Raw genomic sequence first — 22,001 nt, forward strand, 5'->3', positions numbered from 1 at the left:
TGTTTCTCTCTTTTTGTGATGCCCAGGGTTATATATGTAAGTAAGTGGACCGCCCACCGCAACACAAAAAACAAAGTGGTTGCAGCTTGCACCAGGGCGACCAATAAGACTCGGCACTTGCCGTGTGCCTGCCGGAGGATCGTCCAGGCCAACCCCGGAATGTTTTAGCGTGTCGCTGGAATCATGACGCGGGAACCACCAGGAAGTCTTGAACGGGAAGGAACTGAACCGTCGCTGGATTCACCAGTCTTGGTGGTTGCAACTTCCTAAACTGGTTCTGCATTTGCGAGGCTGAACTTGTTTTTCCATTTCAGCTTTTCCTTCTCTTCTTCCTTACCCCGACATCAGATTGTCCTTGGGTAAACACAGTGATCGCCCACCCGCTCGACGTGAAACCGACGATAACCAGCGAAAGTCCGCAACCTCGAACCACCTTCCAGCTTGGTCGCACCTCTTGCTACTCGGGCGCAAGCCTCTTCCACATTCGCGATGGATCCCACGATGGGCAATCCTATGGTCCCTATGGCCGCGCAAATACCAGTACCAGTCGCGCAGCCTATCCCCATGCCTGTGTTGACGCGCGATAGCTACAACTCGCAATCGCTGGGGCGGTCTCTAAATGGAAATGTCAAGCAGGTACGTGCCTTCCGTAACGATGAGCCTGCCCGTCGCTTTTGTCCCAAGTCATCCCCGCGGCAACCAGTGGTCGCAACATGGTGCCAGTCCTCGCAACTGGTTTGCGCGGAAATCTATAAGAATTCTATTTCCAACGTCCCTCCAAACCAAATCCTTCCTTCCTGCTTTCGCGACCACAACCACCATCATGGCTTCCGAGTTGACTGCCGAAGCGGTCCTCACGGCAGCCGCAGAAAGCCCCGACACTCTGCTAACGACATCCTCACAGGCGCGCGTACTTATGGTAGGCGCTGGCGGTATCGGCTGCGAACTCCTCAAGAACCTCGTCCTCACCGGCTTCGGCGAAGTCCACGTCGTCGACCTCGATACCATCGATCTCTCGAACCTCAACCGCCAATTTCTCTTCCGCCACGAACATATTAAAAAGTCCAAGGCCCTCGTAGCCAAGGAGGCTGCGCAAAAATTCAACCCCGCCGTGAAGATCATCGCCCACCATGCGAACATCAAAGATGCGCAGTTCAACATCGAGTGGTTCAGCACTTTCAGGATAGTCTTTAACGCGCTCGACAACCTCGAAGCCCGTCGTCACGTCAACAAGATGTGCATCGCAGCCGACGTACCCCTCATCGAGAGCGGAACAACTGGCTTCAACGGCCAGGTACAAGTCATCAAGAAGGGCGTCACCGCCTGCTACGATTGCTCGCCGAAGGAGACACCGAAGTCTTTTCCTGTATGCACGATTCGCAGTACACCCAGTCAACCCATTCACTGTATAGTGTGGGGCAAGAGCTACCTGCTCAACGAGATCTTCGGAGCGAGCGAGGACGAGTCAGCGTTCGATAATTCTATCGATGGCAATAATGCGCAAGAGATTGAGGAGCTGAAGAGGGAGTCGGAAGCGCTACGAAAGATCAGGAACTCTGTGGGAACGGAGGAGTTTCCAGAGATGCTCTTCGAGAAGGTGTTCACGACGGATGTTGAGCGTTTGCGCTCGATGGAGGACATGTGGAAGACGCGCAAGCCGCCTGAGCCACTCAACTACATGGAGCTTCTCGAAAAAGCCAAGTCGTTAGACAAGGAGAAGGTGCTGAAGGATTCTCAAAAGGTTTGGTCGCTGGAAGAGAATCTAGTTGTTTTCAACGACAGTCTTGAGCGTCTCAGCAAGCGGGTTTTGGAGAGCAAGAACGCTGGCCAGGACGCCATTATTACTTTCGACAAGGACGACGAAGACACTTTGGACTTTGTTGCTGCCAGCGCCAACATCCGCTCAGCAGTCTTTGGCATCGACAGAAAGTCAAAGTTCGACATAAAGCAAATGGCGGGCAACATCATTCCCGCCATCGCGACAACCAACGCCATCGTTGCCGGTCTTTGCGTACTGGAAGCGTTCAAGGTCCTGAAGGGCCAATACGAGCAGGCCAAGGAGGTTTTTCTCACGCCGTTTGCTAACGCCCGCATGTTGGCGTCCGATAAGTCACGGGAGCCTAATCCTGATTGTCCAGTTTGCGGCGTTTATCAGACGAGGGCTTACGTCGATTTGGAAAAGGCTACTCTGAACGACCTGGTAGAGCACCTAATCAAGACGAACTTGGGGTATGGCGAGAAGGACTTTGCCATTAGCAATGAGGTCGGCATCTTGTATGACCCTGATGAGACGGATAATCTGGAGAAGAAGCTTTCAGAGCTTGGTATGTTTTCCCCATCCTACCATAATGGGAGTTGCTAACATTGTACAGGCATCAAATCTGACTCCTTCCTGACCATTACCGACGAAGACGACGAGGAACCGTTCGTCAATGTCGTCATCGCCATCCAAGAAGCGTACGTCCCTGTTCCCACCTCAACCACGTCCACAACTAACACCCGCAAAGCAAGGAGCCTCTAGGAGACAAGCCAGTCAAGGGTATTCTCGACCCAGAGGACGTCAAGATCCCACGCAAGCCCAAGAAGCAGCCACAGCCTGAGCCCGTAGCCACTCCCGCTCCAACCAACGGTAACAGTACATCAAACGGCGGAGGAGTGATCGATCTCGACGGCGATGAACCGATGACGACGCCAGCCAAGTCGTCACTCAAGCGTGGCCACCCCGAAGACGCAGAGGGCCCATCGGTCAAGAAGATCAAGGCAAACGACAAGGCGGCAGACGACGATATCGTCTTCATTGAGGATAGCGCGGGTGCTATCGTTATTGATGATGACTGATTGTCTTTGTGCAACACCGCTTTGCCATATCCTGCCCGTAACACACAGTTGCCGCTATCAGGCTTGGTAGACCGGCACGTAGGCCGTAGTCACGGTCGGTATATATGATTACTACAAGCTTGCTATTCTTGTTATATCACCCACCATCCGTTATCTCTCTGATACCCAAACAAACAAGTGCGTCGTTTAGACAGCACTCAACCCACCATCAAGATTAAGTACGCAGTTGTTTGCATACGGATTCTTGATAAGGAAGAGGGCGGCGTCGGCTACTTCATCTGTAGTTCCGAAGCGGCCGAGGGGAATCTGTTGAAGGAGGGAAGGGTTTTTGAGACCTGGATGATGAGATGAGAGATGTTAGTTTGGGTCTAGTAGTGATGATGATCTTGAAGAATCTTGAAGGACTGATTGATAGTTGAATGAGATGAGATGATATGGGCTCTTTGAAGACTTGCGATTTCTAGCGTAGATGAAAGGGAAATAGGCTAGGGGCAAAATGGATTGAAGATCGGAGGATGAATAGGAGATGGATGACGATGATAGTGTAGATTCTTGTTTAGAATATCTGGTGGATCTTGAGGATTTCTTCGATGTTGTTCTTGGCTTTATCGTGTGTCGGGCGTCGAACCTAAGGATGATATGGATTGGATGGACGTGCGTGTATTTACGAGTTAAGAGCGGCTGGGCTTCTCGTGCTCGTGTTTATCGTTTCAAGGAAAGATGAATGCGGAGAGAATCTTCGAGGAAGGACTCGTGGCCGGCTGTGGTAAACTCCAATCAAAGAACAGGAATAACCTGGCCCTAGCTAAGCAGGGTGACCGCTCGAGTAGTTACGAGGTCATGATCATAGTAGCTTGGCCCACAGTTGTGTATCCGTTGCAAGCAAGCCACTGAACAACGGAAGCAAAGTGCGAAGAGAGGAGAAGAAGCAGAGAAATGAACTAACCACTAGTCATATCCGTCTCGATATATCCCGGCAGAACGGCATTGACTCTTATCCCGGATCTGCCGAATTCATTTGCTAGGGAGGTCGTTAAGCCTGTTTTTGTTGACAATGTTAGCCGGTGTTGCTCGCCCGTTTTTGTCCTTTGCATCTTATTCCTCTCGTGTCCTTTATGCCCTTTTTGTCATATCCCGTGATTTCCATTCGGACAACCGATTTTCCTCTCTCTTGCCGTTGATGCCTTCATATCCATCTTCTGAGTTCATGCACCCTTCGTCGTCTTAAAGCTTTCTTCGCTCTAACCACCCAGTCCACTATCCGATCGACCGACCTCTTTCATCTCCCATCTTCATCTACTCGCCCATCGACCATTTTCCGGCCGTCCTCCGTACGGTCTGTATAAATAAGAAGGAAATAGGAATTGACGGAGCTTACCAACAACCCCAGCCTTGGCAGCCGCATAAACACTCGTTCCCACCACCCCCTTTTGCGCAAGTAGACTCGCCACATTCACAATCACCCCCTTCTCTTTCACCCCCTCTTGCACCTCCGTCTTTTGTCCCTCCTTCCCTCCTTCTCCCCCAGTCCCACCTTCTCCCTCAGTCCCCGCCCTGGCCCTCGAGGTTTGCAGCTGACTTCGATTCCGCAACATAGCCCTCCCAACGAATTTACACCCCAACACCGTCCCGGTCAAATTCGTCCCCACCAATTCCTCCACTTCCTCAACGGGCGTTTTCATTAGCGGGGAGCGTTGCGTTATGCCCGCGCTGTTGATTAGGATGTCGACCTTCCCACAGGTTTTGAGGAGGTCCTGCCATGAGGATGCGCTGGAGACGTTTAGGGGGTGGTAGGATACTCGTTTGTCGTTGTCGGTTTCTAGTTGCGAGATGGTTGTGGTTGTTGTGCTTGCGGTTTTGGATGACTGGGATGGTTGAGGTGATTGGGAAGATTGGGATGGGTAGGATAAGATGAGAGACTGGGCTTGGCGGAGAGTGGCTTCGGTGCGGCCGAGAAGAGTCACGGAACAGCCTTCTAAATACAGGCTGCGGGCGATGGCGAGACCGATGCCGGAGCCGCCGCCGGTTATGAGGGCGTGTTTGTTTAGGAGGGTGCGCATTTTCGGTAGGGTTCGGCGAGTTGGCCTTGGGAACTGGGGGTGTCGGGAACGGATTGGGTATGACGAAGTGGTTATTTGGAGGAGCGGTGGTAGATGAGCTTGCGGGTTGGTGATGTCGTGGGTTGTGACGTCGGTTGTCAGTGAGTGAGTGATAGGTGCAGCGGTCGTACGCAATGCCGTCGTCTTAACTGCCGGTAATGTCAAAGTGGAGACCCGACAAACCTCCGTCTAGGCGTTTGATCTCCGCACAAACTCCGGTTTCATCAAGGTCGTCAACGGCGGACGTCACGGCCAAACGCACTGACCACCCTCCCGCAATTCCGGGTTGCTCACCCGAGCCGTTCCCGTCCAAGCCCCACTACCTCCGGCGGCCCTAACCCTGCTTCTTTCCCACGGTGCCCAGTGGCCCACCGCCATTCCCGTTCGGGACCGGGGGCTCCAAACCCTGACCGGGATTCCGCAAGATGTGCATGACAGCTCCGCCCGTAACGAAGCCCGTACGGATCCGTTACTTGTAAATCCCGCCGTAAAGTCTGTAACACTCTGTTACCGGCACCTCTTTCCGCTCTCTTCAGTTTCAGGTTTGAACCTCTCACAGCTGTCTGTCTGTCTATCTGTCTGCCTTCTGCCACTGACAAGTGATGACAACCGCAGCCTCACTTTTCACTTCATGCAATGCCATGCGAGCTTCACCGCTCCGCTTGGCTTTTGCTTCTACCGCACAGGGAGTGAGGCTCACTTACTCGGTTGTCGTCGGATGGTTTTTTCTTTGGATTTCCAGTCGTTCGGTTGATAACCATGCCGCAGCGGGTTTGGGAATCAGCAGATACATGAACCTACATAGCTTCCGTTCGGCAGGCCGTTTACCGCCACCGGCTCGGACTCGCTCCGCAATGGGCTGACACCGGTGACCGTGACCGTGACCGTGTCCGCTCGCCCGCTCTCCGCTCTCCGTGCCGACCGTCAGCCGAAAAAAACTCCACGAACGGCTTTTATCGAGGCGCCGTTAACGGTTCCAGAGCTTGGCCTGAGAGGTTCTCAATCACCTTCTCATTACCTACAATGCCCAAGCTTGTGATTGTGAAAGTTACCACTACGAAACAAACCCCTTGCAACAACGAATGGCCCTCACCAATGCCACGTCACGTCGACTTTGCACATCCGCCGCGTCAATCCATCTGCTACCATAGACTACTGCTGCTCACGTTCCATCGCTTAACTGTTAAGCTGCCAGGCTTGCTGTAGTTGTTGTAGTTGCTGTAACTAACGTACTATCGACGCAGGACAGGTCGTGCCAGTGGCAGTTGATGCAGGAACCACGTCTCTTCTCACCTTTTTACCCTTTCCCTCGTCCGCTTTTTCCTAGGTACTGTTTCGGGCGATTGGGTTAGTCCTTTACACTTCTTTCGGCATCCAATGCTTTAGGTTTGGGCCCTCGCTTCTGCGACCTGCGACCTGCGTTCCGGTTTCCCGTTCCCGGTTTCTTCTTGGGAGTTGGGAACGTCCCTTTGGCTGCCATTGCTTTGCATGTCGTCTCGTTACCGCTTTTCTTTTCTTTTCTTTTCTTTGTTACGGCAGGGGATTGGACTGGAGTCAGGATTGCAGGTACTTGGAAGATACTTTTGAGGTTGTGAAGGTATGGTATTTTACGATTACAGCTCGATGTACCCTGTCGTAATTTTTGAGGCCCCGGAAGAACACAGGGGTTTGTTTACAAAGCCTCCGTATCCTCCCGGACGCTGTCATGATCTTATGGATCTCGATCATCGATTTAAGGTTTTGCTGCTACAGCTGCTACAGTATCACAGGTGTCACTCCACCGCTCGGGACCGACAATGGAGTTTGATGGAGTTTCTCAGCCTCCCTTGATGGACCCTTTAATACAGCTTCGGGACAGGACGGGCTTGGTGTTAAAAACTCTTTCGGATATTGAAGCCGAGATAAACGACTGTCTCGTGTTTCTTGTCACGACTTTTAAGGTAGGAATTGTTTGTAACCTGAGGAACCAACCAGCGGAGCCGGTAGAGGTAGAGTTGTCCGTAGGGCTTGACTCACGGAAATGCCGTGACCCTCAGGGGATCAGATCGGAACTCTTGGTCAGATCGGAACCAGTTCCGATTCCGATCACCTCAAACAACTTCGTGAACACTTGGGCTCTGACAGGCAGACAGACAGGCGTACAACATACAACATACAACATACCACATCAAACTCAACGGTGAAGCCTTACCGGATACCTACCCTAATCTCTCCTGTCGCTACTTTCCAGCCTGATCCTGTTCCGGTCCAGTCGAGAATCAAATACAGGTCAGTTCCAGATGCTTCGCCTTGCCTTGCCTTATCAGCAATGCACCTTCATCCCGAAACAGAAGGGAGGACAGTGACACCTCACCAGTCACCTCAGCTCTGCGCTCGAGGTAGTGCAGGAGAGAAGGAAGAAAAGGCGGGAGCTGAATGGATGGATGGTACGTATTCGTGTTACCCGTAGTACAGTACCACCGATTTGGGACGAAAATGTTAAAACGCTTTTTGGACATTTGGACGTAACGAACTTGTTATAAAAAGCAGTGAGGGACTTGGACAGGCCATGTATCGACACCTATGAACGTGTATTATACGGGTACTTGTGATGTTCCTAGGGCCCTTGGATGGTGATTTGTATCGTCGGACTAGAGAACACTGACAATCTATATATGATACGCAATATACAATCTTCCTTTCCTGTCCCAATCCTTTCTCGCTTGTCAATGGTGGCAAGAAAAAGAAAGATACAAGAAGTGTAATCTGAGCGAAGTAGCCGCGAAAAATACCATAACCGCCCCTTCAAAAATTTCCATGACGACGACAGTGATGATAACGACATGATGCCGCTAAGCGATAATGATGATGCAATGAGCCCCGTTCGCCGCGTTTTGCGCCCCGTTGTTTCTTTGATGATGAAGCACTGATGAGATAAGATAAGATAATGAATGATACGGTCCCCCCGTCCTTGTGGCGATATGAACCTAAAGCGTGGCCAGCAACGACGACTCTCCAGCAAGTCCAGCAAGGTACACAGTGGGAACCGAAAAAGAGCACAAGAATACAGGAAGGAGGAGAGAAAAAAAGGCAAGAAAGGGGAAAATTACCTTAGCGTACGTAGGACATTGACTGGGAGTAAATACAACAGAAAAACCCTGTAACAGTAATCTTCCTATCGTTCCTTCCACTTCCTCCTATCACTTAATAACGATCAAATGGCTGGCTGGTTCGACGGATTATGATTGTAACTGTGATTGTGATGATCTTGCCTCTTGCCACCCTCCTGGCATCCAATGCTATCGTCCACGTTGCGTTGCGTTGCGTTGCCGTATTACTTCCTCCAGTGCTTTCTACTCGGGACTTCTCCCCAGTAAGGTAGTTTCCCTGCCAAGTTCCATTGCCTCCTTCCATCTCACTAATTGAGCCACAACTTCCAGCTACTCGGTCAGTGTTGTCTGTCTTCCTTTGGGTTTCAGATAAGCCTCACCCAATCCTTCATCACTCCTCCCTTCCAGTCCTTTCAGCTCTTCCAGAGGTCCTGTTGGCCTTGCCTTATCAGCGTTTGTCCCCGTTTGGTCCCTTGCATAGGTGGGAATGGTGACATCCCATCATCCCATAGATGCCACGCCACGTGTCGCCCATTCAGTGTGTGTCCGGCTCGTCGTGTTCACCGGATTCGATCCAATCCAGTGATTGCGAGTCAAAATGCCCCGTAAGGCTTGGTGCTGTCTTCCCGCAGTTGCCCTGCTTGTCGCGTGTGTGAGGTGTGTGGGCCGTTTGATGTCGTGGTCGAAGAGGGTCGTAGAGATAAGATTCGATCCGCTGTCAGGGCTGTTTTTTTATATCTCTGGATTCGTTTGCTTGTGATGATCGTCTGTATTGACTAGAGGTGCCAACATCTCTCCTGTGATTGATCAAATGAGCAGAGGAGGTGCCAACCTCAAGCTACGTTTCCCTTCCAAAGCCCCCAGATAACCTCTCTACCTATTATGATAATAAGGCGTTCGTTACTCCAAACGGCGAAAAAAAGACAACTAGGGCAATGCGTGTGTGCGTGTGCGTGTGTGTTTGTGCAAAAAGGCCTTTGTCTCATTGGGTAGCCCCATCTATACTGTGATAATGATCTCTTCGTATCGTAGTTCGATATTTGCACAAAAAACAACAACAGGGTTATTCTGGTCGCTTCCATCTTCGTTCCGCCTCCTCTGTCTGTCTGTAACTCTGACCAGTAACCAATGCCTTTCTTTCCCCATCAAAAAAGGGATGGGAATCATGAGTGATGTAAACAATGAATCACACAATGCTTTGCTCCTCCATGCTAATAAAGTAGTAAACCGCGATTTGATGCTGTTTCCCTTTGAAACCCTTTGCCTTGCCGTGCTGTTCCCATGCTAACGTCTCCTTTACTGCTGCTTCTGCTGATAATAATGATGATAATGATGACGACGATGATGACGATGTAAAAAGAGGAGTAAAATATATAGACTCGAAGAAGAAAAAGAGTAACGAAAAAACTAAGCCAGAGAAAATCTGAACCACTGCATTTTGGCACAGCTGCACTTGAAGTAACAAAAGCTCAGTCGCTCTCCACAACAAGCTTCTTGGCAGTTTCTGTGCTTCCCACACTAGCATTGGTGTCCCGACGCCTCGCGCCGGTCATTAATCTTCCCATGGAGATGGGCTCCTTGGAAGTTGATGCAGTTGAAGGAGAAGAGATGGTTGGGCTCTTCTTCCGTCTAGCCATGACCAACCCTTCATCACTATCGCTATCATCGTCATCATGATGATTGCTGTGATGATGGCTTTTTGCCCGCACATGCGAAAACGGATGGTGCTTAACAGGCGGCTTATTATTATCCGTCATACGAATGGGCACAGCAGTTGGTGTAATCTGCTCCTGCTGTTCTTCAAGCGGAAAGCCAGCCACAGGCTCCTTTGAGAAAGCTGGGGGTGTGAGAGAGTCAGTTGTGTCAATGACTGATGACCGGCAGACTACTCCTGGGTTGCCGAGAAACTCGCCTTCTGGGTCCGCGGACACAGAGCTGGTGCTGCTGAGTAGAGCTGGAAGAGAAGGATCAGATTGGAAGGCTAGGATCTGCTCCACGGCGTCTTTAGTCAAACTCTGCTTCGAGCTGTACTGCGGGCTCGTTGCCTCGCTAGGACTAGTTAGCGGAGATGTCAAGGCTCCCATGGACGTTGTGCTGGATGAGACGACGGTCTCAATCGTGCCCTGACGAGATTGTGCTCTGCTGAACATGTTATCTCCGGGTGATGGAGGGCAAGGAACAGATGCGGGTTCGGCGGCGTAGTACTCGCGATTTCCTCTCAAGGTGTGATTGTCGGGATCCTGAGCTGGGGAGAGATGTTCACGATTCTGAATGAGCTGAGATAGGCCGTTTGCGTTGATAAAGTCCTCGATCCGGTGTGCTGTTTGTGGGCGTTCATCGAGTTCGACCGTCGGACGTTGCCTGTCGATAATGTTGCTCTCAGACTGGTGATGGTGATGATGGAAAGTGCTGGTAGCGGGAATAATGGGCGGCTGGCTCTGTTCCTCCAACTGCTCACAAACCTTGGCGAGGTCGATCGAAGGCTGGATGCGTGGTCTCTGGGGCATCTGAACGTTGCCGGGGGCGACAGCAGTGCTGAGAGCGACCATAGGTCCGGCCCGCTTATCGTCACTAGCGAACAACCCCCGATCAACGGAGCGTGCTCGGCTAGTATCATCAGCGGGGGGCTTCGTGTCGCGGGTCTTCCTGAGAGCGCTGCTTGGGTCTTCTGGTGCGACGCCATAGAGGGGAGTAGGTGGTACGGTTTGGCAGTGGTTCGGTACGAAGCCCGTGGTTGGGGTAAGGCTTAAAAAAGCGTTGGTAGCGGATCGGGCATGGCCGCGGTTTCGTGACCTCATGGAAGTGCGATCGGGCAACTCGTCGCGGTCTCGGATGTTAGAAAAGATCTCGCGTAGTTGACGTGTTGTCGAGTGCTTGCTGACGGCCGAGGTCGAGGGCTCTGGCACGGCTGAAGCAGGGGAACCTCCAAGTGGTGAGTGTGAAGGGCTGGCAGTGACACTCTGGGTCAACGGGTGCGACCCTGTCGAGAGTTGCGAAAGACCGGAAAAGTAATCGTCGGGCCGTAAGCTTTTGCGGCGGCCGTCACGAGCACCAGGGGTGGGTATGCCAACGGCGGGGCTCTCTGCCGACGAGCTGGCGGCACTGCTCGTGGCACGTTTGCGTGAGGACACGCTCTCTGAGCGGTCTCCCCTGTGGGTGAACTTGGTCACTGTCTTCTTGAAAGCCAACTTGGCCCGCTCGACAAAGGTGAGGGGCACAACAGCCTGAGTAATATCACGTTCGTCGACTTGGATTCTCCTACCTGCCGTGCGTCGAGAAGGATCGGTATCATCCAGCCAGGCTACGACATTATCGATGCCCTTAATGACCCACGGATGTCTCTTGACGTCACGCAGGCGAATCCGCTTCTCCGGGTTCTTGATGAGCATCTTGCTGAGGAGGTCGTGGAGGTCGTCGCCAATTTCTTCGTACAAAGGCTCATCATCGTTGCGGTAAGGATCTCGGTTCACTCGCGTATACAGGGACTTTTCGTCCGGTTTGGTGGAAGGATCAACAGGGCGGAGGCGCTGTCTTGGGATGTAGACCTCTTCCGTAGCAATCTTCTTGAACATGCGCCACTCGTCCTCCGCCAGGAAGGGGATGCGGGCAAAGATCAAGCAGTAGAGGGTAACTCCCAGAGACCACACGTCGATCTGCTCGGTGATCTTGGGCTGCTGGCCAGGTCGGTCGTCGTAGGTGTCGGTGTAGCAGAGCTCGGGGGCAAAGAAAGCAGGGGTGCCGACCGTCTTGGCCAGCTCTAGGTCGTTATCGAAGTCGCGGGCTTCTGACTCGGAAACAGGCTCGTCGGGCTCACCATCGCGGAGAGGCCGTCCGAAGTAGGAGACGCCGAAATCGGAGATCTTGACTCGGTGATCCTTGGTGCAAAGCAGGTTGGCAGGCTTGATGTCACGGTGAACGACGCCTTCGTAGTGTAGATACTCGAGACCCAGGACGGTGTCGCGGAAAGCCGACCTGGCCTTGTCGATCGTGAAGCAGGGGACATACGAGTAATCGTCAACGAAAGGATCGTGCACTCTGTTGTAGTCAACCGACGACATGTGAGACATGATGGAGTCGGCCATGCTTGGGGACCTCTTGCGGAGGCTGGGTTCGTCCTCGCGAGGGGCGAATAGCGTGCCCTCGACCGCAGCATCCTGGTTGGTGTGTGAATGTCCATGGGGTGTCTCCAACTCATCTTCGTCAATCTCGGGAACAACTGAGGCGATCGAGGCAACGTCGGGCTCGGAAGGCTGGGGGGTATTTGACCGGGAGATGGACTTCATTGACTGAGTTCGGGAAGGCGCGCGGGAGGTGACTCTGGATACAAGGCCAAGCCAGTTCTCGGCAAAGGACGGGATGGACGAGTCTCTGCCCAGGGACCTAGCATGAAAGTCGAGGTCGTCGTCATCGGCGGTACCAAACTCGAGACTCCAGTATTCGGCGTTGTTGGGGTGAGCCTGTCGCGCCACGTACGCCCGCTTGGCTTCCTTCTCCGCTTGGCGTTTTGCCATGAAGCGCAGGTACTCATTCTCCATTGCGTCCGGCATGGCTCCCAGCTGTTCTCTCTCCTGGCGTCGGCGTTCATAAGCGCAGATGTGAGGGAGACCCTTCTTTCTCCAGACAACCTCGCCCAGCTCCACGTGTTCCAGCACCATGTAGATCTTCTTGAGCTCGGGGTCGTCGATGATTTCGAGAAGGGCGACAACGTTGGGGTGACGAATCTTCTTTAGGATGGCGATCTCGCGCCTGCTCTTGTCCTGCGTCGACATGGCGGTAACCTTTCCGAGCCGCCTCTTCTTGGAGAACCTGGGAATAATCTTGATGGCCACATTTTCGCCGGTTTGAGTGTTGCGTGCCAATTTGACCTTGCCATGCATACCACGTCCAAGCTCTTCAATGATTTCATACTGGTTGATGGCCTTGCGGCCGGTCGTGTAATCGTGTTCGACGTTCGCCTTGTGTGTCCTGGAGGGGGTAGAACAGTGTTAATATGGGGAAAGGGGGTTGCAGAACTAGACTGTCACAAAGATAAGACTACTTACTCGCGAACCTTGTGGCTCTGGAGCGGGTGAAGATAAGGACTGTGCAGGGTCGGCGCCGGAGTGGTGTTCTCGGACGATGGTTGGCCGGAGAGCGACATGTTTGAGCGGGGGATGCTCGGACTGAAGAGGCCAGGCGACGAGACCGGAGTGCTATTGGCAGTCCGGTGAGGTATTTGCGAGGCCATTGGAGGAAGGAAGGGGTGGAGTTGAGGATGCGAGGGCCGCGGATGATGTTGAGTCGGCGTCTGGGAAGAGGTGGTCGAGGCCTGCTGGGAGGACGACATCGAGGGTTGTGGTGGTTGTATTGGTTGTTGAGGCTCCATGATTGTGGTGATGAGGGATCGGTCCAGGTCGGGAGTCGCAGTAGCTAGGGGTCACCTTCATGCTGACGAGCGGTGGGAAGGAGATTCGGTTACTACCTCGAGGATTGAGGCATCGATCAGGGACTAGCAGACTAGTTTCGTCATGTATAGGTAGGGACAGAAAGAAAGAGTCGGTGATCCGATTGACTGGGTTGACTGGAGCGGTGCGGGTGCCGTTCGTGACTGGGTGTTGGATTCAATCGAAGAGCCACAATATTACAAGGCCATAGAGGCTAGTAGTGTGCTTTTGCGCCGGGGGGCTGCTGCTTTTTCTTGTGCTCTAGTAGTTCTAGGGCACTCGTTCTCCACGCGACTGGCTTGAGTCGGCAAAGGAGCGGATGTGAATTAGACGGGAGTGGTATAGTGGAATGCAAGTCTCACTCGTCTCGTCGACAGGAACGGAGTCAAAGTCGTTGGGTCGTGGAGTCGGGATGTCGACTGTCAGAGTATGCGGTGAGAGGGAAGAGTGGAAGTTGCTAAGAGTGTCGGTCGGGGGGTGGTGGTCAGGGTGGTCTCGTAGTCTAGTACTAGAACAGACAGTAACTGATTTGTATGGAGAGGAGTCGAGGAGAAATGGAAAATGGAACTTCGTTGCAATTGAAAGGATAGAATGGAACCGCAGCATGGACTGGGCTGCACCGGAACTGCGCACCACACGCTGCGAAGGGGGAGGATCAGAGGTTGAAGAATGGGTGGAGCCCCCGATGGGTCAGGCAAATGGATGCCGGTCTCTAAACTAGATCTAAACTAGAAATTCAAAAAGGCAGCGAAAGGCTTCGAAAGATAGCGTCGTATTCATGTACGGACTGGTACGGCTTGCGCAGGTGCTGCGGCGGCTAGTGTGGCATCCACTTTCTGGGAAGGAAGGCCAAGGTACCGATACGGTATGGTATCGTATTTTCGAGAAACCACTCATCGCTCGTCCAAGTGGTCTGTTCCTCTGCGGCGTCGGAGGTGGGTCCTGCGCTAGGAGTACAAAGAGAGTACGACGAACATGGACTAAAGAGCACGAAAGAGCATGGATGTCTTGGCAGACATTTGGCTACTGACAAGGGTACAAGAGGTAGTGTACTCAAAGCATTGGATCCAATACGACAGATTACGCACACATGTTCAATATTACAGCTGACAGCTTTCTTGTCTTTTCAGACATCCTTCGTTCTCTGCCTCTACATCGGTCTCGCTTGATACTTGTATGTCGAGAGATGTTGGACAGAAGCCCGACGGAGCAGCCCGAGCATCACGCTTTGCAGGCAAAAATAAAACAAGGCTTGATTTTGCCCCTTTTGATTGAGCCCTATCAGAAAGGCAAGCATTCACTGCATCAAGCTTTGAGCCAAGCGATTGAGCGGCGTCGCCAGGCGCAGGGAGCAGGTCATGGTCTGATAGCCGGCTCCAGCGGAGATGTCAAAACGCAGCAACTCCTGATAAGATTCTGTGAAAGAGAAGGCACAGAAAGACAGACTCTGAAGCATCCATGCGAGTTCCTTCACCAACAAATGCCCGGCTTTTTTGTGTCTTGTATCTGTACGCCTCGCGTGAAATATTGAAGCATTGTTATATGAATCCTTTTCTTCACTACCGTGAATCACGCGCAGGATCGGATTCCGAGATGGCCAATCGAGTGCCGTGTCAACCGGCGACGGCGACGGCGACGACAAGACCGGAGGCCAACGGGCACCTCCTCCATTTCTCTTTTGATCGAGGTGCATAGGCTGCCGACACTTTGGGTTACCATCCGTAACCATTTTAGTGGCATTGGGGTGCAGGGAGGCACAAGTTGACGTCGCGCTTTCCGGTCATGGCATGCACTTGCCAAGACCAACCAGGCGGGGCAGCCCCTCTGGCCTTTTCCTTATCACGACACCCTGTTCGGACATGGTTGCACCAGGTCTTGGTGGCCAAGCCTTTCTTTGTTGCATGTCTTCAATGGCCCCAACTTTTCCACCCTAAGCATTTAGTCGGGTACACCTCACGATATTTCAAGTTCTAGCAACGTATCCAACTTTCGGTACCTTTTACTAAGAGAATTGCAAAATTGATTGTGTGAACTGCTTAACATTTGCTAGGGAATTCCTTTTCGCAATTCAGCTGGCCTGAAAGGGGGCTTCTAGGGTGAATTGCTGTATTCTGGGTTGCAAAGAACGTTTGCTGGCGGAAAGTATCTTGAGACGGAAGAGGTCTGTGCAACTTCCGGAACAAGTTAGTTTTCAGGGCCTGGATAGCGACCCCCGAGACAGGCCACCCAAATCATGGTCTGTCTTGAACCGAATGGCTTGCTCAACACCAAGCTTTTCTCCATTCGCAACCATCATGAAAATGATGGCCAGCAAGTGCCAAGAGAAGTGAGCTTGATTGTACAACGCATTCGTGGCCCAATCTCAGCTGAGGGGATATGGAGACTCTCGGACAACAAAGTCAAAATAACACTTCATCGGAGTTCAGATATCGCTCAGTGACAACTTGGCAAACTCAAAAACCAACAGCCGAGATGTCCTCTCATGGAAGGCATGATTACGTTGTGATCGCCCTCGCATTCGATACTTCCGATGTCCCCATCGTGTGGTTTGAACAACCCACCATAAAAAAAAGAAGAAGAAAGGTTGACGGACCCCTCCAAACGAGGATCCTCCGACCCCGCGATGCAAAGGGAAAGCTCGAGGGTCCATGTAGCGTGTGTCAGAACCGAGCGTTGACGTCGATACTTTGAAAAATCCAGTTCCAAAATCTCCAATTTTCTCAAAATCGCATCACGGATCAAAGCTAGTAGCTTCATGCTACGTCAGACTCTTAAACAATGTTCAACTCCAACATCCCATTCTCACGGCCCATTTAATTACCTGTCTACTTATCCCCCATCCTCAACAATATTTTTTCTCTTGGGCATCCCAAACCACCTGTCACCTCATGTCATTCCACTTTTCGCTAGCCAAAACAGACTTGGATCTGGTGTTTCTCATGCGCGCGACAACGAGTTCCATAAGTTCCAGATTGCGACAATGCGACTGCCAAGCCTTCTCCTCTGCCAAAAGCTCAAACCCCGTCAAACCACTTTTAAAGCACCACTCAAATCAGGTCCGCTACACACGGCAACCCGTCGGCCCCTGTCCGCTTGGATACTGCCCGGTCTATTCCGTTCTCCTTCCGGCTTGATACATACAAGGTAATGCTAGCCTGGCAGGCAGGCGGATTTGATATCTCAAACTCCATTCGTTGGGATTTAGGTACGTACAGTAGATGAATCAGAGCGGGAAGAGGAACAGTTTGGGTACTTTCCCGGTACTATACGTTTGGGTATGTAGGCTATACTTGGCGGCGGGAAGCGATAAGGTGCCTTCTTCTAAGGTAGGCTGCTGACCTGACTGGCTGGCCGGCTTACATCTGTCAACAAGGTTGGTGGTTGTGTTGTAAGCCGCCGTGCCAGCCTGCTCACCCTCACCATGGTCGAAAAGGCGAAAAAGACAAAACACCACCGAGCCAGCTTTAACGCCTTACGTTACGCAAACAGCAAAGCATACTTACTGTTTGGTACACCCGTTACACAAACACGCGGAGACCATGGCCACGACCACGACGCGCTTCTTGATGGTTTTGGGCCTTCCGGCCATCTTCTTGGTTCGCCTCGTCTTGTGAAGAGGAAAGGGACCAAGCCATTGAGGCCTAGAACTGAAGCCTTGCCCAGAATCCTTACCGAAACTTTTAACGGCCTCGATCCCGAAAAGAAAACACTTAATACACGTTTGGTAGGATCTCTTGTCTTGTCTTGTCCGTTGTACTTCGAAGACAAACATTGTGAAAGTTTAACCTTTCCCTAGTCGTACCAGCCGTGCCAGCCGTGCCAGCCGTGCCAGGGTCCTGGTAAGTTAGGGTCCTTCGTCGTCCATCCGCCCCGGGTCTGTGCAGCCCTTCCCGTTCGTTGAAAGATAAGGAGAGTTTGATACTTTCATGTTTGATCGATATACCTACGTACCAGCCTAGGGCAGTCTTAGCCGCGGGACGGCAGACGCCTCTATCACCTCACCTCCCTTGAAGTCCCTTCCTTCTCGGACATGACATGAAACATGGGAATCAATTCACAATGGCCGAGGCTGCTGTCAAACAGAATCGGGATTTCCGAAAAAAAAAAAAAAAAAAAAAAACTTCAGCTTCATGTCCATGTCCGCAAGTGCTGCAGTGACCACCAGTGGGCTCTCCAACTGTCTGTCTGTCACCCAGCCGACTGGACTGGACTGATCTAACTGACCACAGTCCACACACGACAAAATGCAAGCGCAATGTCGGAAACTTGCAGCTTTTACTTGCATCAAATGCACTTACAATGCGTGTATGTAAGTGTTCGAATACGGTAGTCCATCCGCTTCTTTCGCCCCAGTCTGCTAGCTGCTCCAGTCCGCTTCAGTCCAAGCGTCGTAAGTTCGCAGTTCGCACAGCAGCGACGCCAGCAGCACTGGGTACCTAAACTGACAGGTACCATACTTGGCCACGAAAACCAGCAGCGTCTCAATGTAACAGCTCGCGGCGGTGAGAAGAAGACAAGAGGAGGACATCGTGAGATCTCGCTCATCTCATGGGTTTGGAAACCAGACTAAGATAGTGTCGTCTGTGGAGTTGAGGCAATTCCCAGCGAGCAAGGCACGCCAGCCAGGGTCCGAGTCTAGAATTCTCGGGTCCCAGACAGAGCAGAGACGAAAGAAGGTTAGATTGAAACTTACGTGCGTTACCCCGGATCCTCAAAGTCAAAGCTGCGGCCTGCTTGCTTGCTCACCGTCAATCATCGGTACTTCGTCACGTACCTACCTATCAGAGCGGGCGGCGTCAATCACGACAACAATATGCCGAACCCCGGATCTTCGCTTTGCTAGCATCGACCGAAATTTAGAGAAAAAGGAAAGGGGCTAACATGAGTCGTGTCCGCCGCTCGCGTGAGCTCTTCCTCCAGGACTCGACGGGAAGGTTGGAAATTTACGATACAACCGGTAACTGTAACACACCGTAACACCGTCCCGACGGTTCCCATTCGCGGTTGTGATTGGCTGAGGGAACAACTAACAGCACTAACTCGGCAATGCTTAACACCAGGACCATCAGCGCCGACAGTGGGCTAGAACATTGGATGCTCATCCGGTCAAAGAACCCCAGATCAGAAAAACATCGTCGGGGTTGACGGGAGGGAGGGACCTCCCTCCTCTGGGCTAGCGAGAGCTTTCTCCATTCCAACTTCTCCGTTTGTACGTTACAGGGTGTCGTTGGTGGTTTGGATAACCTTCGCACGTGCGATCTTCCCCAGACGGCGGACGAAACAGACGAGCCACGCAGCCAGTCGTTGATCATTCCGATCTTTTTCTTCGATTTTCTTTGTTGCTCGCGCGCGTGATTGGAGACATGGAGTTGTCCCGCCTGTTGATCACGGGATCAAACCTTTCTCCTCTTTCCCCAGCCTGCCACGAGTCCACGAGCCTACCAGACATTCGGATACCCTGTGGCTCCGTCCTGTGGGCATCGAAGACGGTGTGCACAGCTAGCTGTGGTGCTGTGGTGGTGTCGGTTCGGGTACGGTAATCTGCTAGGGAGTATGGTGCAGCGTAAGAAAATCGGAACAAAGCCAGTGGAGGTGGATGATCTTTACCGGGGAGAGGAATGGGAGGGGAATGTGGAAGAAGGGAAGATCTCGTTAGGCATCAAATCACTGTTGAGGCATCAAGGGCAACAAGGTATCACCGACCTTCTCGCCCCCGAGCTTCCGAATGAGCTTCCGAGTCGCTGCCGGTTTCCACCGGGAAAGAAGTCAAGCGGAAATGCATATGAGTCCCTTACCTAACTTTGATATCTTGTGCTCGGCTGTGCGATGTTTAAACGTCCAATGGAGAAGAGTAGAAAGAAGGGTGGGAGACGTCCATCTAGAACTGTCCGGGGTCCTTTCTGGCGTTGAGAATGTAGATCAAGTCATAATGCGGGGAAGTCAAGATTTTAGGACGACTTACGCAATTCCCGTCACCATCATTGCCGTCATACTTGCTATCGCCATCACCAGCGTCATCGTCATCACTGTCGTCGCCCTTGTCCTCCCCATCACCGTCGTCCATGTCGTCGTCACAAGCTTCAAAGCTGAAGGAATATTCGGAACCCTTGATTTTTGCTTCCCTTAATCCTTTCTTGGTCTAGGTACCTACCAGCTACCTTAGCCTACCGTTCCTTCTCTGTTCAGTGTTCACGGTCGTACCTTACGCGGTACGTACCAAATCGATACTGTACCATTTACGATACGATAAAAGCGAGGTCAAGGCCAAAACCAGGCACAAACACAAACACAAAGAAACACTTCCGTCACTCTCACTTTCACGGCTTTGCTTTCAGGTCTCGGATTTCCCAAAGAAGAACAAGCCCGACCGGGTGTTAGGGAGCACCGACATCTAACCGTCGGCAAGATCAATCAAGGTTAACCGGACGGAATGTGTCTTGGGCCAGTTCTTGGCACGTCTGGGCTGGGCGGCGGCAGGCAAGCGAAGAAGGGCCATAGGCAACCAAATGTCGACTTGTCGTGTGCTCGGCTCGGGTGGTTGCATCGTGTACGTTGTCGTCGGTTCTTCTTTTACACTATTCATGGATTCCTCGTTTCCCTCTCACGAAGCGAGGAGACGATTAGACGAACGAACAACGAGGTCCTTCGTCGCTACGCTACGACGGCTGGCCGGCCGGCCGAATTCAACGGCGTTGTTATGTTCGCCTGCCTTCTCGGCGTATCATACCTCTAGCAGGAGCTCGCAGGAAGTAATCTCTTCCCGTCTGTGTTGCTGCGATGCTACGCCCCTGAAGCGACCATAAGAAACAGAACAGACGAGTAACAGTCTGCTCTCTTCTCTGTACCTTACTTCGTTTCTTTCAGGATCCAAGGGAAACTCCACAAACGTGCAGACGTGTTCGTGAAGCGGCCTCGCCCGTCGTTACTTTCTTGCTTGGAGTTATTCCACTGGACACCAGATGAATGTTGGGACACTGCTACCGTAGCCGGGCGTGTAACGTGAACGCAGGAGGACGACGTCGCCGTCAATATAGTGAACAGTGAACTGAACGGACCGCCTGGCGATGAGAGAGTTTCACGACGCATGTGCTATGCTGAAATGACAAAGGGATGGAATGGAATGTTCCCAGTCCCAGCCAGCCGTCGGCCTCCGTTCGGCTGGCAAGTAAGTGGCCAGAACCATCCATCCCTGCCGCCCCCGCCAGGCTTTTTCTTTTCGTTCGATGTATGGTTCGTTCGTCTACCCTTCCCATCTTAGGAAGACCCCAAGCCACGATTACGATTTGAAAGGGCAATGACATCGTGCATCGGGTGTTTCGATCTCGTCGGGCCCAGAGGTCCCTTGCTTTCTTCCTGCATTTTGCAAGCATAGTCCCGAGGCGAGCAAGCACGCAGGGCATGACATGGAGGCACAAGCATGAAGACGAGAAAAGAAAAAGACTACAGTAGGCTGACCCATCTCGGCGTCGCTTGGTTGCGTCTGGGGAAGGAGGGGTCTCCTTCGGAAATAGTAGTGAGGCAAGACAAGAGAGCCACGAGAGGGCCAGACCGTTCGACGACGCCTGCGAGAACCACAGAGCTGCTGCTGCAAGCCTGCAAATGACGGGAGGACAGGGCACACTCACACCGGGGGCGGGGGGGGGGGAGGTGGAAGGACACGGAGGACAGGGGAGAAGGGAGGACAAGAACACACTAAACCTTCGGGTTCTCCCTATTGGCCGATGGGGCAATGAGTAGCACGAGTGGTTGCGAGCGACGGATGGAGGGGGACAAAGGGCCAGCCAGGTTTGAGCCGTCCGTTCAGTGATTGATGGGTGTCGTTGTTTGGCTTTGGCTATGGCTTTCGGCTGATGATGCCCGAAATTCATTGGGTTTGGATTGTTTGCTAGTTTGGGTTCTACCGATTTGTCGATCTTTGGTTTTTTGTTGTGTTGATCGTTGGAGTTCTGGAGTCCTGGAGTCCTGGAGTCCTGATCAAGATGAGCACCGGACCCGACGATGAGTTTGTGTTCTGCGTGGTTGTGTTGTGTGGTGACGATGCTGACAGGAGAGCCAAAGCTGACAGGGGAAGGAGAGCAGCTCCAAGGAGAAAGAGGCAAACTGCCTGTCTGGTCAAATTGAATTGCACATGCTGATTGATTTCTTTTTTCTTTCGATGTGTGCCGTTGTTACACCCACTGTACGTAGTAATCCTGCTAATTTTGTTAATTTAGTTTATAGCGTACCAACGCGCAGGACAAGCGCTGGTACCGCAGCTTTTCTGGTCTGGGAATGGCCTCAGTTTTCGGGGTGCTTCGAAGGTGCGATTCGGGTTTGTCAGATTTCATATTGCGCGTTCGCCCTGGTATGACCGTGACTCACTTACTGATAGGCAAGACTTTCCTTGGGGATTATCTCAGAAGATGAATGAGTTCGGTAAGAAATTGGATGTCGGTCGATTGAAAGATCCAAAAAAGAAAGACTCCATGGGTTCAAGATCTGATAACGTTCCCGGTCACTGTGTCCATCAAGCGGGGCCGTTATCGGAGAACAAACACAGTGTGTCGTACCTT

General features: G+C 52.2%; 4 protein-coding genes across 4 annotated transcripts; 1 reads left to right on the forward strand and 3 right to left on the reverse strand.

Moving 5' to 3' along the window:
• Window positions 1-175: 175 nt before the first annotated feature.
• Window positions 176-2,971, forward strand: SMAC4_07257 (uncharacterized protein). Its single transcript, XM_003344640.2, has 4 exons — window positions 176-636; window positions 905-2,324; window positions 2,373-2,457; window positions 2,508-2,971. Exons 1-4 carry the CDS (start codon window positions 490-492, stop codon window positions 2,836-2,838), a joined length of 1,983 nt encoding a protein of 660 aa, XP_003344688.1. The 5' UTR covers window positions 176-489; the 3' UTR covers window positions 2,839-2,971.
• Window positions 2,972-2,978: 7 nt separating this feature from the next.
• On the reverse strand, window positions 2,979-4,898 carry SMAC4_07256 (uncharacterized protein; the record flags this gene model as incomplete). Its single annotated transcript, XM_024655888.2, has 3 exons — window positions 2,979-3,173; window positions 3,785-3,877; window positions 4,217-4,898. 3 exons carry the CDS (start codon window positions 4,896-4,898, stop codon window positions 3,025-3,027), a joined length of 924 nt encoding a protein of 307 aa, XP_024511708.1. The 3' UTR covers window positions 2,979-3,024.
• Window positions 4,899-8,004: 3,106 nt separating this feature from the next.
• Window positions 8,005-14,590, reverse strand: SMAC4_07255 (uncharacterized protein). Its single transcript, XM_066090598.1, has 2 exons — window positions 13,069-14,590; window positions 8,005-12,991 (listed from the first exon to the last, which is right to left on the reverse strand). Exons 1-2 carry the CDS (start codon window positions 13,389-13,391, stop codon window positions 9,496-9,498), a joined length of 3,819 nt encoding a protein of 1,272 aa, XP_065947073.1. The 5' UTR covers window positions 13,392-14,590; the 3' UTR covers window positions 8,005-9,495.
• Window positions 14,591-19,327: 4,737 nt separating this feature from the next.
• Window positions 19,328-19,513, reverse strand: SMAC4_07254 (uncharacterized protein; the record flags this gene model as incomplete). Its single annotated transcript, XM_003344637.1, has 1 exon — window positions 19,328-19,513. The coding sequence occupies one exon, from the start codon at window positions 19,511-19,513 to the stop codon at window positions 19,328-19,330; it is 186 nt and encodes a 61-aa protein (XP_003344685.1).
• Between the last annotated feature and the right edge of the window lie 2,488 nt (window positions 19,514-22,001).

Source organism: Sordaria macrospora, chromosome 5, assembly GCF_033870435.1.
Source record: "Sordaria macrospora chromosome 5, complete sequence".
NCBI lineage: Eukaryota > Fungi > Ascomycota > Sordariomycetes > Sordariales > Sordariaceae > Sordaria > Sordaria macrospora.

Bases quoted from the DNA above. Each gene is read 5' to 3' on its own strand.
- SMAC4_07257 (XM_003344640.2), top strand. From the start codon at position 490: ATGGATCCCACGATGGGCAATCCTATGGTCCCTATGGCCGCGCAAATA. The intron at 637-904 runs GTACGTGCCTTC...ACATCCTCACAG, and splicing joins TAAATGGAAATGTCAAGCAG to GCGCGCGTACTTATGGTAGG. The intron at 2,325-2,372 runs GTATGTTTTCCC...AACATTGTACAG, and splicing joins GAAGAAGCTTTCAGAGCTTG to GCATCAAATCTGACTCCTTC.
- SMAC4_07255 (XM_066090598.1), bottom strand. From the start codon at position 13,391: ATGGAGCCTCAACAACCAATACAACCACCACAACCCTCGATGTCGTCC. The intron at 12,992-13,068 runs GTAAGTAGTCTT...TACCCCCTCCAG, and splicing joins CAGAGCCACAAGGTTCGCGA to GACACACAAGGCGAACGTCG.